Here is a 14009-nt window from a genome sequence, read left to right as displayed (position 1 = left end):
GGAAAAAATAAAAAGAGCAGTATTCTTTTCAAATGTGTGCATGTTCAATTCTATCTAGTCAGGAGAAGAAGAAAAAGAAGAAGAAATGGAAAAGGAAGAAGAAGATGAAGTAGAAGGAGGAGGAGAAGGAGGAGGAGAAGGAAGAGGAGGAGAAGGAAGAGGAGGAGGAGGAGGAGGAGGAAGAGAAAACCAGATTATTCTGACATATCAGTGCACAATGTATTTATCGGAAAGAGTGTGCATGTGATAATTTTGTTCTTAGTGTCCACTTTGGTAGGTGAACAGGAAGAAAAATATAATCCTTGTAAAAAGAATTAAAATGTCAAATTTTAAAGAAATTTTTTTTAAAACAGGGGGGGGGGGGAAGGGAAGAGAAACAAAACAAAAAAAACAAAACAAAGGGGATCCCATTCAAAATAGGTACACTCAAAGGGTTACAAAACGAATATATCGTATTAAAAACCTAACCATGAAAACAATAACAATATAATAGAGATAATTTACGAGGAAAAAGATATAATCATAATCTCCCAGTAAAATACCCTAGGCCATTCCTACACAAAACCAAATGGTCTCATTCCAGAACAAATGCACAAAGCCAGAGGAATTTTTATTTTTTAAAATTTTTTAAAAGGGTTTTACAGCGCTTGCAACACATATAGGTCATATCAACGCCAGTATAAAGAAAGAAAATGGGATAGTAATAAGTTCTAGAAATACAATTAAAGTACCCAAGAAAAGGAAAGACAAAGGGTAATTGGTTCAAATAGGAAACCGATGTAGGTTCCAAGAGCACACTATCAAAGTACTTAGTTTGAGATCACCTAAATGTCTCACCCAGACACAAGCACAGGTCTCCACTGAGAGGAATACACTCAAATGTTTACAAATCATATTTAATACGTAAACAAAACATAAAACAGGACATAACAGAGAGATGAATTACAAGGAAAAAAAATATCATCTCCCAAAACTCTAACTATACATTTGACTGTCTCCCTCCCAGCTAGGGTATCCGACCAGGGCCTGGGCAAAACCAAGTAATGTCATTCCAAGACAAAGACAGAAAGCAAGTTGGAAAACAGATTAGGGGGATAGAAGAAACAGCAAGTACCTCCCTGCCCACTATGGGAGAAAGCCAGAGGAAAGGGATATGATATCAGTCCAGGGCAGCAAACATTAATGCCAGTCTTACAACACACTCACACCCGTTATGATATGATTGCAAGCCTAAATTTCAACTTTTCCACCAATGGCAGTTAATAATAACTAATCATTGCCATCAATCGTGCGGCTATGTGGTATGACACTCGCTTTCGGGTCGGAAGGTCCTGGGTTCGAGCCTCACATTCGGCGCAGAGTTGAGTCCTTGGAAAAGACTCTTGACACATTCTCTCACCGTAAAATGAGTACCTGGCCTTTAACAGCGTTGTCTTTGTCCGAAAAATTGTAATATCGCCTAACAGGCATCATGTCGCGTCCTACATGTTAAATGTTGCTGTTGACCAGGGACCCCTTGTAAAGCGCTTTGAGCACATTTAGTGGATACTGCGCTATATAAATCTCAATTTATTATTATTATTATTATATAAATCAACTAACCTCAATGTCTTTTGAATTGAATTCCAGGCCACACTGTTTACAGGACGCAGGCATGAAACCACAAGCTTGTTCATGCTGTGATAGTAAGCTCAATACTATCATCTCTTTGCAGCCTCTGTGACCGTATTTACAGGGTACCAGTCTGAAATTGCATTGTGCCACATGCTTCTGGGTAGAGAGAAATAGAGAGATAGAGATAGAGAGAGAGAGAGAGAGAGAGAGAGAGAGAGAGAGAGAGAGAGAGAGAGAGAGAGAGAGAGAGAGAGAGAGAGAGAGAGAGAGAGAGAGAGAGAGAGAGAGAGGTGGAAAATTATGTCTAGAACAATTTTCAATATGAAGTCCTGGCTCTCCATTCCCTGCATTTCATCAGAATTACAGACAGTAATAGTAGGATCATCCCTAAAGTGTATATATTATAAAAAAATATTTAAATTTATATAAATATTAAAAAATCCGTCCCAAAGCAACCTGTACGAATAACGGAAACAACTGTACATATATATATTATCATTAATATCAGAGAGCTTATTTAGTGGAGAGATGCATCTCTGAAATTGTGGCATAATTGGCCTTAGGGAAATTATCTATTTGGAAGTGTGGCACAGTTGCGTGTAGTGTGTAGACATTGATCCATCATTGTTGTTGATGATGATGATGATGATAATAATAATATTAATATCGTTGATGATGATAATAACAATGACAATAATAATAATAATAATAATAATAATAATAATAATAGTAATAATAATAATAATAATAATAATAATAACAATAATAATAACAATAATAACAATAATAATAACAACAATAACAATAATAATAATAATAATAATAATAATAATATTGAGGATGATGATGATGATGATGATGATGATGATGATGATGATGATGATAGTAATAATAATATTAATATCCGATGATAGGATATTCCCACTCATGTAAAATTGGAAAACTCCAGATAGGAAATTCCCACTAATCAAAATAAATAAATTGAATAAACTTAAAAAGATGGAATTTCCTATCATCTGGAATTTCCCAATATTACATGAATGGGAATTTCCTATTATTTGGCGATTTTATTAGTTATATGATGAGTGGGAATTCCCTATCACCAAATCTGCCAATATTATCATTATCATTTTTATAATTTTTCTTGTGAGTACTGCACAATGTTGAATGCACTCAGCATAGATAGAACATTTTTGCTACTTGATTTGTGTGTTTGGTGCGATGGTGCAGGAATGAGCTGAAAAGAGTTGTTTTTTTAAATATGGCTTTCACCAAAAGCTCAATATCCTGCGCTGCAGTCATTCCTGAAAAGTCTTTAAGTTTAATTTAAAACACTCGGGCTGTCTGTGACGATGACTACTACTACCACTACTACCTAATAATAATAATAATAATAATAATAATAATAATAATAATAATAATAATAATAATAAAATAATAATAATAATAATAATAATAATAATAAAATAATAATAATAATAATAATAAATTACAAATAGCAAACACTCTCGTTATAGAGTAGTAATGAGGCCTTCAGACCAATAGGAATATAACAATAGCTATCCCTACTAAAGCCCTAGATTTAAAATAAACATCAAGAAAATAAAATTTTAAAAAATACAAAAATTATTTGTCAAAAGGTAGACTCTACTTACTGCTAGATCTTTAAATTTAACAATTTCTTTGCATCCATTGTTCTTGTTAGTGCAATACACCTGAAGATTCTTTAATTCTCTCAAGATGCCATGGTCGGGAAATATCTATGAAGTCATTCAGGGAAACAAAACGATCAATTAGATGAATAAATACCGTTAAATGGAGGTAATTAGTGACCCTTTTCATTTCCATTATAAATCAAATTTATTTCTGAGCCACAATGGAATTCAAGGCCAAAGTTTAACAAACGAAATCTGTTAATTTAGAATACTTTCATTGACAAGAATGCAATAACTAGAAATAAACTTTTTGCACCAGGTTGTCACTGATATCGAACAAAATATCAAGATCACAGTTCACTATTTAGTGCATCTCTCAATGTTTACGCTTTTAAAGATTTTACTGCGCTTTCGTCACTTTAGGTCACTTCAGCACCAGGAAAAAAAGGAAGATAATGGGATAGTTAAAAAATTATAGATTTATCTTTCAAATTACATGAGAAAAGGTAAGACAAAAGGAATGAGTCAAATAGGGAACAGATGTAGATTCCAAGAGCAAACTATCAGTGTTCTTAGTTTGAGATCACCTCAAAGTCTCATCCAGACACAAGCACAAGATCCCACTAAGAGGAATACACATGTCTACAAGTCATAATATATTCAAACCGACAAATATAAAGGTACAAAACACAGAGATGATTTACAAGGAAAAAAAACATCTCCCAAAAACCAAATATTTGACTCTTTCCCTCTCAGCGAAGGACTTCAGCAAGAGCTAGGACAAAACCAATTAATCCCATTCCAAGCCAGAGCAACTCAGAAAACAGATATAAGGGGATAGAAGACAGGAAGTGACCTCCTGTCCACCATGGGAGGTCAAGAGCATTTCTAAATGAAAACTATGACGTCACAATGGCATTTTATTCAGACAGTGGAGGAACTACATAATTGGCACTTTGGCATATAAATAAAGAAAATTTATTGTTCATAAATAAATTCAATTTTACACCAATATATTATGAGCATTAAGTTGGTGAAAAATTGTAATAGTAATAGGTCAAAATATTTTTTATTTGTTATTTTTCCTTTAATCAAAAATTCCACACCAACTTTCTTTTCTTATAAAGAGATGGACAAGCAGAACAGACCATTATGTCATTCAACGGTGTCTGCGGGGTGGAAACATAATGTGATTTTCTTAATTATATCATTTCATTTTTTATTGAAAGCACCCTCAAAAGCCTCAAGAAAGATATGCTTACATTTTCCTTTGAGACTGGTTCCACGTCTTCATCATCAACAGGACACGGTTTAGACAATTCTCCATCCAAGTAGACATCGACACATGCACGACAAAGACGATGGCCACACTGCGTCTGAACCGGATCCCTCAGCAAACCTTTATGGATTGGGCACAGGTATTTATCATCAGGACTGACAAGCTCTGGATCATTTCCCTGTAACAAAGTGAAAAAAAAAAATGGGGTGGGGGGGGGGGGGATTGAAAACTTAATTGAAACCAAAAAAAAATATATCAAAAAGAGTGTACGCATGACACGTGCCAATATAAGACGGAAAGTAAGAGAGCTAGAGGGCCCAAATGAAGTTATCAAATGTTTTGTAAACTGAATACCAACCATTGCTTGCCGTCTACAAATAGGACCCTTGTCTACTTTTCCACCAGACTCTTTACTCAAAAACAACAACTTAAGACAGCACCTTGGACCACTAGAATAACCTAACCTTTGCCATCACCGAGTCTTTTGTTTAGCTTGTCCCAAATAAAAAAGACAAGAAATAAAAAAGAAAACATGCTTGGAGAAATTTCATTACATTTGGTTGGTCCTCTTTGAAGAACTTTTTATGGTAGATTGATGAAGGCTGCAGCGAAGTCATAGCAAGAGATGGTCAGCTTGAAAAGGTTTTGTTGTTGAGAAATTCTTTTAATCCTTACAGAGAAATTTTCATCAATCATGAGACATTACCAGACGAATTCTAAGTCAATTGATTTCTTGGCTCACATTTGCTTCACATCATTTTCATTGTCATAATTTGAAAGAAAGCACTTTTTTTGGTCATTATTAACAGAAACAAATATTGATGATAAGTTTTTCATTTGTCTTAAATCGACTGACCTGATGGGTGCCGATGAGATTGTCAAACGGGTATTTTACTTTCTAAGAATATTTAACGTTTCTAAATAGTTGCAGAAAAAAACATAAAGACAACAGAATTAAAACAAAATATTTCCTATTTATTACAATCAGAAAATGAAGAAACCCAATAACAATATAATCAGATATTGGAAAAACAAATTAAATTATAAATTACCTCTTGTGAAAAATTTCCAGAATCAAAGTAACCACTTTTTTGTCCCAGGCTTTGCATGCCACTCTCAAACGAGGCCATTGGATTTTGGAAGTTTACAGTGACTGTCACATCAAAATTTTAAAAAACAAGATAAAAAAATAAAAATGATTATTTGAAAAATGAATTAAATCATTTATTTTATCATATAAAAACGTAAATAAAGTGAGTATTATGTCCATACCTGCCTACCTGAAAATGAATAAAATCAGTAACCAACTCAAAATTCATCAGTTACAAATGGTAAAATTTTAGTAATACTCTAAACCAAACAAAAAATACTACATACGTTTTATTGTGACATGCAGGTGATCTTGTTGCTGTTGTTGATGGTCACCATCCATTATGAATTAGTGTTAGACTTAGCTGATAATATTATATCAAACTTATAACTTTAAGGGGGGAAAATGTTTCTCTTAACATCATGGAAACATTAGAGAAAACTATTTATTCTCCAACAATGCAACCAAACTGCAGTGAAATTAAAATCCATTATAATATTCTTCCATTTCCGTAAGTCAGTAATTGTCACCAAATTTCTGTAACAATTACAGATGATCCATAGAAGTAGCAGGAACATATATGTCTAACTAAACAGACATAGGCTGTTACCAAATCGGCAAGGCAATGTCCATAGACTAGCTCTTTCCTACATGACGTACACTTTCAATTAAAACCGTATATTATTATATATATAACTTTTTAAAAACTCCTACTCCTATTATCATTCTTTGGACTTGAAATCATTCATTTGAAGATTGTTGTGGCAGAACACATTGACACTGACAAGAGACTTGGCCAAACATTAAAACATGTAGACGGTTTATCCTAAGAGTTGACCTGAACAAGTCATTAAAATAGGACCCCTCACATGAATAACATAGTAGCAAAAGCTAATGAATTACTTGGCTCCTGATATGAGTCCTGTACCAATGCCCAGTGACAGTAAAAGAGAGTAAAAGCACACGCTTACAATGCATTGATCAGGCTTTGGTTTGAATATGCCTGGAATGTTTGGGACCCAAAACTAAAACCAACAAGCCCACATCAATAAATCAAACTGGTAAAAAGAAGAGCCTCGAGATTTGTCACTAACCATAAAAAGATGCAACACCACAGCACTCAAATTACTGCAATGAGATACAGATTAGAAACTGGGGGGAAAGAGAAATGCCTTCGACTTCTTGTGCGGCTATGTGGTCTTGTGGTATGACACTTGTTTTCGGATCGGAAAGTCCTGGGTTTGAGTCTCGCTCGGCGCATAATTGAGTCCTTGGAAAATACTCATTACTCACATTCTCTCACTGTACTTAGTTGTAAAATGAGTACCTGACCGTTAACAGCGTTGTCTCTGAAAAAATTGTAATATTGCCTAACAGGCGTCATGTTTCGTTCTACATGTTACGTGTTGCTGTTGGTCAGGGACCCATTGTAAAGCACTCTGTGGATATGGCGCTATATAAAAGCCCAATATTTTTTTTATATTTCTCAATAAAGCTATCAATCCCAGCAAAACAATAGACAATACAGACGGTACAAAATCTTCCCACAACAATGCACATACAACAAAAATGTTCAAGGCAACAGATCATTGCAATATACAACACAAATGCATATGAAAAAGATTTTTTTTCTTTCTCAAGGACCATCAGGGAATGGAAAAGCCTCCCACCAGTAATTGTAGACATTGAAATAATTTGAAAACAGAGACCAATTTCAGCAGTACCTAATCTTTTTGTATCCAGAAGACCCACTGATGAATCATAAATTGTTTTTAATTGTATGTAGCAATAGGCAAAGTACTTTTATAAAAAATACATCACACTGTTACTAGATAGATGGATAGATAGATAGAGGTATTTATCAGCTCATTGCTAGAGCGTGAAATGGACACTGCATTCATTGAATTGATCAATAACCCTCTTTCATCATCATTACGCGACAGGTGAGGTAGTGAGTTAGTGAGGTGTGAAACAATCTTCTTTCGCACAATCACATGCACATATGTGCACGTAGTAAGGAACCTAAATATAGGAACAGGCACTTCATGTGGCTTCCACAATTATAAAATTATAAATATAGAAAGTAAGAGTTAAATTTACCACTTCCAAATAATATCCCACAGGGACGGGGTGCAGATTATGAATGGCGAATGGCGATCTTTCAGTCGTTCCAGTTCCTATTTCCAATAGATAGTATGCGCTTGGCTAAGGAGTTCACAACATTGCCATCCGGAAGAATAGCGGACCAACACACAAAACTGTGTGTAACCATGAACGTTTATAGTCAGGTTAATACAGTTTAGTGAGAATTACTCACAAACGCGGATAGCAAAAAACAATAACAAAGGCCGGAGTGACGTCAACTTCGCAGTTGTTTCCGATGCCATAGATTGATAAATAGTAACAGATAGACTTCGCAGCGAGACGATAGTATCACACAAAAGGGGACGCCATTAGCTCTAAGACCCCCACTCGCGACGCTAGGGTGCGGCTGGTTAGCCCCCCCCCCCCCCCTCTCTCTCTCTCTCTCTCTCTCTCTCTCTCTCTCTCTCTCTCTCTCTCCCTTTCTCTCTTTCTCTTTCATTCTTTCTTACTCTCATTCTTTCTCTATCCCTTTCTTTCTCTATATCTCTTTCTCTCTCTCCCTCTCTCTCTCTCTCTCTCTCTCTCTCTCTCTCTCTCTCTCTCTTCTCTCTTTCTTTTTCCTTTCTCTTTTTCTCTCTTCCCCTCTTTCTTTCTCTCTTCTCTCTTCCTCTTCCTCTCTCTCCTCTCTCCTCTCTCTCTTCTCTCTCTCTCTCTCTCTCTCTTCTCTTCTCTTTCTTCTTTCTCTCTCTCTCTCTTTCTTTCTTTCTTTCTTCTCTTCTCTCTCCTCTCTCTCTTTCCTCTCTTCTTCTTTCCACCTTCTTTCTTCTTCCCTTTCTCTCTCTCTCTCTCTCTCTCTCTTCTCTCTCTTTTTTTCTCTTCTTTCTCTCTTCTTCTCTACCTTTCTTCTCTTTCCTCCTTTTTTCTTTCTTCTCTTTCTCTCTACTTTCTTATCTTACTTTCTTTCTAGAGAAAAAGAGAGATAGAGAGAGAAAGGCATAGAGAAAGAATGAAAGAAAGATTGAGAGAGAGAGACAGACAGACAGAGAGAGAGACAGAGACACAGACAGAGAGAGAGAGAGAGAGAGAGAGAGAAACAAATAATGTGGAAAGAGAGAGAGAGAGAGAGAGAGAGAGAGAGAGAGAGAGAGAGAGGGGGGGGGGGAGAGGGAGAGAGAGAGAAGGAGAGAGAAAGAAAAAGAGAAGAGAGAGAAAGAAAGAAAGAGAGAGGGGGAGAGATAAGAAAGAAAGAGAGAGAGAGAGAGAGAGAGAGAGTGAGAGAGAGAGGGAGAGAGGGGGAAGGAGAGAGATAAAGAAAGAATTATATATATATATATATATATATATATATATATATATATATATATATATATATATATATATATATATATATATATATGGGACTTTACGGAAGTAAAGATACAAGAATATCAACAATGATCCCAAATGGAATAATCATTCTCCGGACATAATATGCCCACTGAAGACGTGGGTGGAAGCCACAAAAACACGTGTTTCGGCCATATAAGTGAGTGAATCCATTCATATTTTATATATATATATATACATACATACATACATACATACATACATACATACATACATACATACATACATACATACATACATACATACATACATACATATCAAAATTGTTTATTTCAGGAAATATACATGATAATGTAACAAGGGTAACATATTCATTGACATAATACCATTTCCTAAAATAATGTACAATGTATAGAGCTGGAGTATTAATTTGAACAGTGAAGTTTCAGACTCTGCCACAGAATGTCCCAGAGGTAATAATGATATTAGTGTTGATGACGATGATAATGATAATGACGACGATGATGACGATGATGACGATGAAGATGATGATGATGATGATGATGATGATGATGATGATGATGATGAAGACGATGATGATGACGATGATGATGATGATGAAGACGATGATGACAATAACAGTGGTGGCTATGGCGGTGATGGAGACGACGACGATGAGAGTAACAACGGTAGCAATGATATCAATAATAATAACAACAACAATAATAATAAAAACAATAATAATAATAATAATAATAATAATAATAATAATAATAATAATAATAATAATAATAATAATAATAATAATAATAATAATAATAATCATAATAATAATCCCTATCACTATAATATTAATAATAATGTTGATAATTGTGGTGATGATAACAACAGTACTAATAATTACGATGATGATAATAATGACAATAATAATAATAATAATAATAATAATAATAATAATAATAATAATAATAATAATAATAATAATAATAATAATGATGATGATGATGATGATGATGATGATGATGATGATGGGTGATGATGATAATGATGATAATAATAAATAATAATAATAATAATAATAATAATAATAATAATAATAATAATAATAATAATAATAATAATAATAATAATAATATATAATAATAATAATAATAATAATAATAATAATAATAATAATAATAATAATAATAATAATAATAATAATAATAATAATAATAATAATAATAATGATAATAATAATAATAATAATAAACAGTAATGAAAAATTAAATCGATTATTACAATCATATACAAATTGATATATTTGGAATATTTGACAAATAGATGGATACATATAGATAGAGGGATATATAAATAGACAAATATCTATATTATTAAATATGTAGTGCTACTAATTATGATGAATTTTACATCTTTGTCTCCAAACTTTGTAAGAGCCAATGATGGCACTGTTGCTTATATATTTTGAAAGGACTTTTGCTTCTTTGCTTTTAATGCCCAGAATCTTTAAGCCATTCACAAATCTACCATGGACATAGCCGAGGCTACCTACAGAAAGAACGATAACCTCGGATTTATATCCAAGAGCATTTATTTCCATGCATAAAGGAAAGTACTTTTCAAATTTAGTTTGGAATGACTTGTTAATATGAGCATCAAATGGGACTGAAATTTCAACAATTTGGGCTGTTTTCATTTCTTTGTTGATTTTTAAAATGTCCGGTCGATTACTGTTAGTATTAAATGAGGATTTGTCACTGTCGAAAAAACTTGGTCTGGTGAATGTGTCTTTGAAAATTTGAGTAGTGTCGTTTTTAGGTATTTTGTCAAAAATAATGTCAACAATTCTATTGTGTCGTTTTTGATATATTAATTTGAATTTTGTACATCCGTTTACAACGTGAGATACCGTATCTGACGGATGATTACAGATCTTGCAGCCTTTGGAGTACGACAATGGGTAATATGTATGAAGTAGACTGTCGCACTCGAGAAGCTGCAAGCGGCATTTTATAGCAAACGTTCTAATTTCGTCAGGGAATTTATGATTGAATGTGAAACTGGAGGAGAGAGCGTGGTTTACCCCAGTGGCTTCTCTAACAATTCTTCCTTGGGACGCCAGTTCATGGAAATGGGTAGCTATCTCATTCAGTCTCACACTTTTAAGGAAGTTTTGAAAACATTTTGGGGACTTAAATGAACAACTGACGTCACTATCAGCCTGTACAGACATCACATAATCTTCATCTTTTATTAAGGAAATATTTTGGCGGATACACTTTTCAAAGAGATCCACCCAAAATGACTTTGGCCAATTAACTTTTGTGTTATTTTGTGTTATACATACATACATACATGCATACATACATACATACATACATACATACATACATATAAATATAATCCAAACTATTACGAAAAATAATCCAAATTTCAAGGGAGAAAATACCTAGTAGAACCCTTATATTATCTAAAGAAATGCCATCCTCATCCTCCTCCTGTCTTGGGTCTGCACCAACACCTCAATCAGTTGCTTTGGATGTGCTTGCGTTTGGTGTAGGTACTGGCGCATACAGTATTGGACTAACAACCGTTTATTAAAATAGATTTTTAAATATTTTTTATATAGAGCAATATCCACTAAACGGACTCAAAACGCTTTATATAGGGTCACTACTAGCCAACAGCAACACGTAACATGTAGGACGAGCATTATCACCCGTTAGGTGATATCATATTTTTTTTCGAACAGAGACAACGCAATTAACGACCAGGTACTCATTTTACACCTGAGTACGGTGAGAGAATTTGAGTAAAGAGCATTTTCCAAGGACTCAACTATGCGCCACTCAGAGCGGGACTCGAACACAGCACCTTCCGATCCGAAGGCGAGTGTCATACCATAAGACCACATAGCCGCACAATTTGCTATGTTACGAAATGACTCATTTTGCCTCACTCCTACCCAAATTGTCTCGATATCCTTCACTAGTCCATGGTTTTCTAAAGCTGCTTGTTCTGCCCAATGTACAAAAACAATTTTCCTGTATACTGTTCTTCAATCTTCGATATTGACTGATCCGGGATGACATGAAAAAAAGGCAACTCCTGAAACTTTTGCCTTTTTTCCTGATTCAGCATGACGGTAGGGTTAAGTTTCGCAAGATTTTGAAATGTGTTTCTGGCCAAGGTCACTCGGAGCTCTAGCTGAGAAATTGCTTCTTCTAAAACATCTTTGCATCTTCTTTTGAGCTGTTCTACATCACGGCTGATTTCCTGGTTTCCTTAATGGTGGAATACGTATGCTTGAATTTGATGATTAAATTTGAGCACAAAGTCTGCGTCTTCTATGATTCTTTGTCAATCTTGAACAAAAACTGATAAAAGCACAAAATATGCACAAGAAAACGTAAATGTGTAGGTCATGTACCAAGAAGCCCATACACACAGGACGTGGAACACGCGCTTAGCCTCGTTTTGTAAGGGCCTAAGATTTCTACTTTCTCTTGCTCATCCTATGTTATCAAGCATGGCGTGTTTTGATGAGTCTGTTAAATTTGATTTTTCCCCCTTTTTAGATTGATTTTTATGAAATGATTCTTATTTCCACGGCATTCTAACATTTCAGGATTAATTTATTTGTGATTTCCAATAGGATTTAGTATAAAATGGGGAGGAAATGCTCAGTCGTAAATTGTCGAAGTGGAGATCGTCCCACTCGCGATAATCCACCATCGGCACCAGATAAAAAGATTTCTGTTCATTGTTTCCATCTGACGATGAAACAAAAAGGCTTTGGATTTCACGTCCGCCCAATGTATTGAAATTTGAGGATGTGACTGATAACATAGGCGTGTGTTCTTTACATTGGCCGAAAGACACTGAAATGATTCGAACAGCTGGAAGAGCCATTCGACCTGCTAATCCACCTTCTTTTTCCCGAACGTTCCAAAATCTTGTATCCCTCTACAGGCTGGCAGACGTACTTGTCGTACTACTACTACTACTACTACAGACAGAGCAACAGCAGACTCAAGAGCTCTTGTTATTGATGAAATGGATGAAGTTCGTGCAAGAGATTCGCTTGATGGAAAGGATTTTCATGAACGCTTTATTGACATGCTTCTTGGCCATCCTGTAGGAGGTGTTGTTGGATTTGAAAAGGCAAGAGGGCTCTACACTTTCTGTAGTATACGTAGAGATGGTCCAATTTGTGATTTTTCTATGTTTTTTAATATATTATCTTCCTCAGGTTCTCTGGCTTTATCATTTGAATGCTACAAGGGCGTCAGAAAAATAAAGAATTATCCAGAAATTTCTAGTGACAAGCAAGTGAAGTGTTGGATTGGGCTTGATGCATTGATTAAGTATGTCATCTCCAATGATGAAGATGTTCCGCAGGTGAAATTTCTACAGCGTAATGTTCACATTCTTAATGCCTCTAAAAACAAACGCATTTACTCCACAGGTGCCCTATTTACTGATTTTAGTTGGTATTCATTGTCTCGTTCTCTTCATTCACAGCTTAGGAATTATTAACAATTACCATCCATTTCTATTTTACAGAAAATTACTGCTGTCAGCAAAAATATGAGTGATGCAGCTTTATTTACCTCTATTTTCAGGAGCATCAGTGAGCGCAGCCGGGGATGTATATTGATTGTGAATGAAATTCACATCAAGCCTCTTTGTCGTGTCGTGGTGGTGAAGTCTTTGGTTATGCTCATGATTATCCTGACAAGAGCAGCTACAACAATGCTTGGTATTATGGTGAAATGTTTTTTGGTTCAAAATCTTTCCTTGCCAGACTTGTTCCGTGTCGTTCATTAACTTCTGAATTTCAATTTCAACAGGTTGCTGAAGTCATTACAATAGTGGAGGAAATGTTGTCGCCATTGTATGTGATAATAATAGAGTAAATCACTCTTTTTTTCCCATAAATTTGACAAGGATGATGAGC

At 34.8% G+C, this 14009-nt stretch overlaps 1 protein-coding gene across 2 annotated transcripts in view; it reads right to left on the bottom strand.

The window, feature by feature from the left end:
* The window catches only part of LOC144970573 (TNF receptor-associated factor 3-like), a 36557-nt gene extending 28564 nt beyond the window's left edge, over window positions 1-7993 (bottom strand). For both annotated transcript variants that reach the window (XM_078910343.1, XM_078910350.1), the window contains exons 1-5: window positions 7739-7993; window positions 5601-5701; window positions 4532-4726; window positions 3270-3374; window positions 1603-1770 (exon numbers count right to left, since the gene is read on the bottom strand). In XM_078910343.1, the coding sequence (XP_078766469.1) occupies window positions 1603-1770; window positions 3270-3374; window positions 4532-4726; window positions 5601-5678 (546 nt within the window). In that variant the 5' untranslated portion in view covers window positions 5679-5701; window positions 7739-7993. The remainder of the gene's footprint in view (window positions 1-1602; window positions 1771-3269; window positions 3375-4531; window positions 4727-5600; window positions 5702-7738) is intronic.
* Between the last annotated feature and the right edge of the window lie 6016 nt (window positions 7994-14009).

Source organism: Berghia stephanieae, chromosome 1 (assembly GCF_034508935.2).
Source record: "Berghia stephanieae isolate SIO BIC M18660-M18661 chromosome 1, UCSD_Bste_1.3, whole genome shotgun sequence".
Classification (NCBI taxonomy): domain Eukaryota; kingdom Metazoa; phylum Mollusca; class Gastropoda; order Nudibranchia; family Aeolidiidae; genus Berghia; species Berghia stephanieae.
The sequence above is the reverse complement of the archived record's forward strand: the minus strand, read 5'-3'. Positions and strand labels throughout refer to the sequence as shown.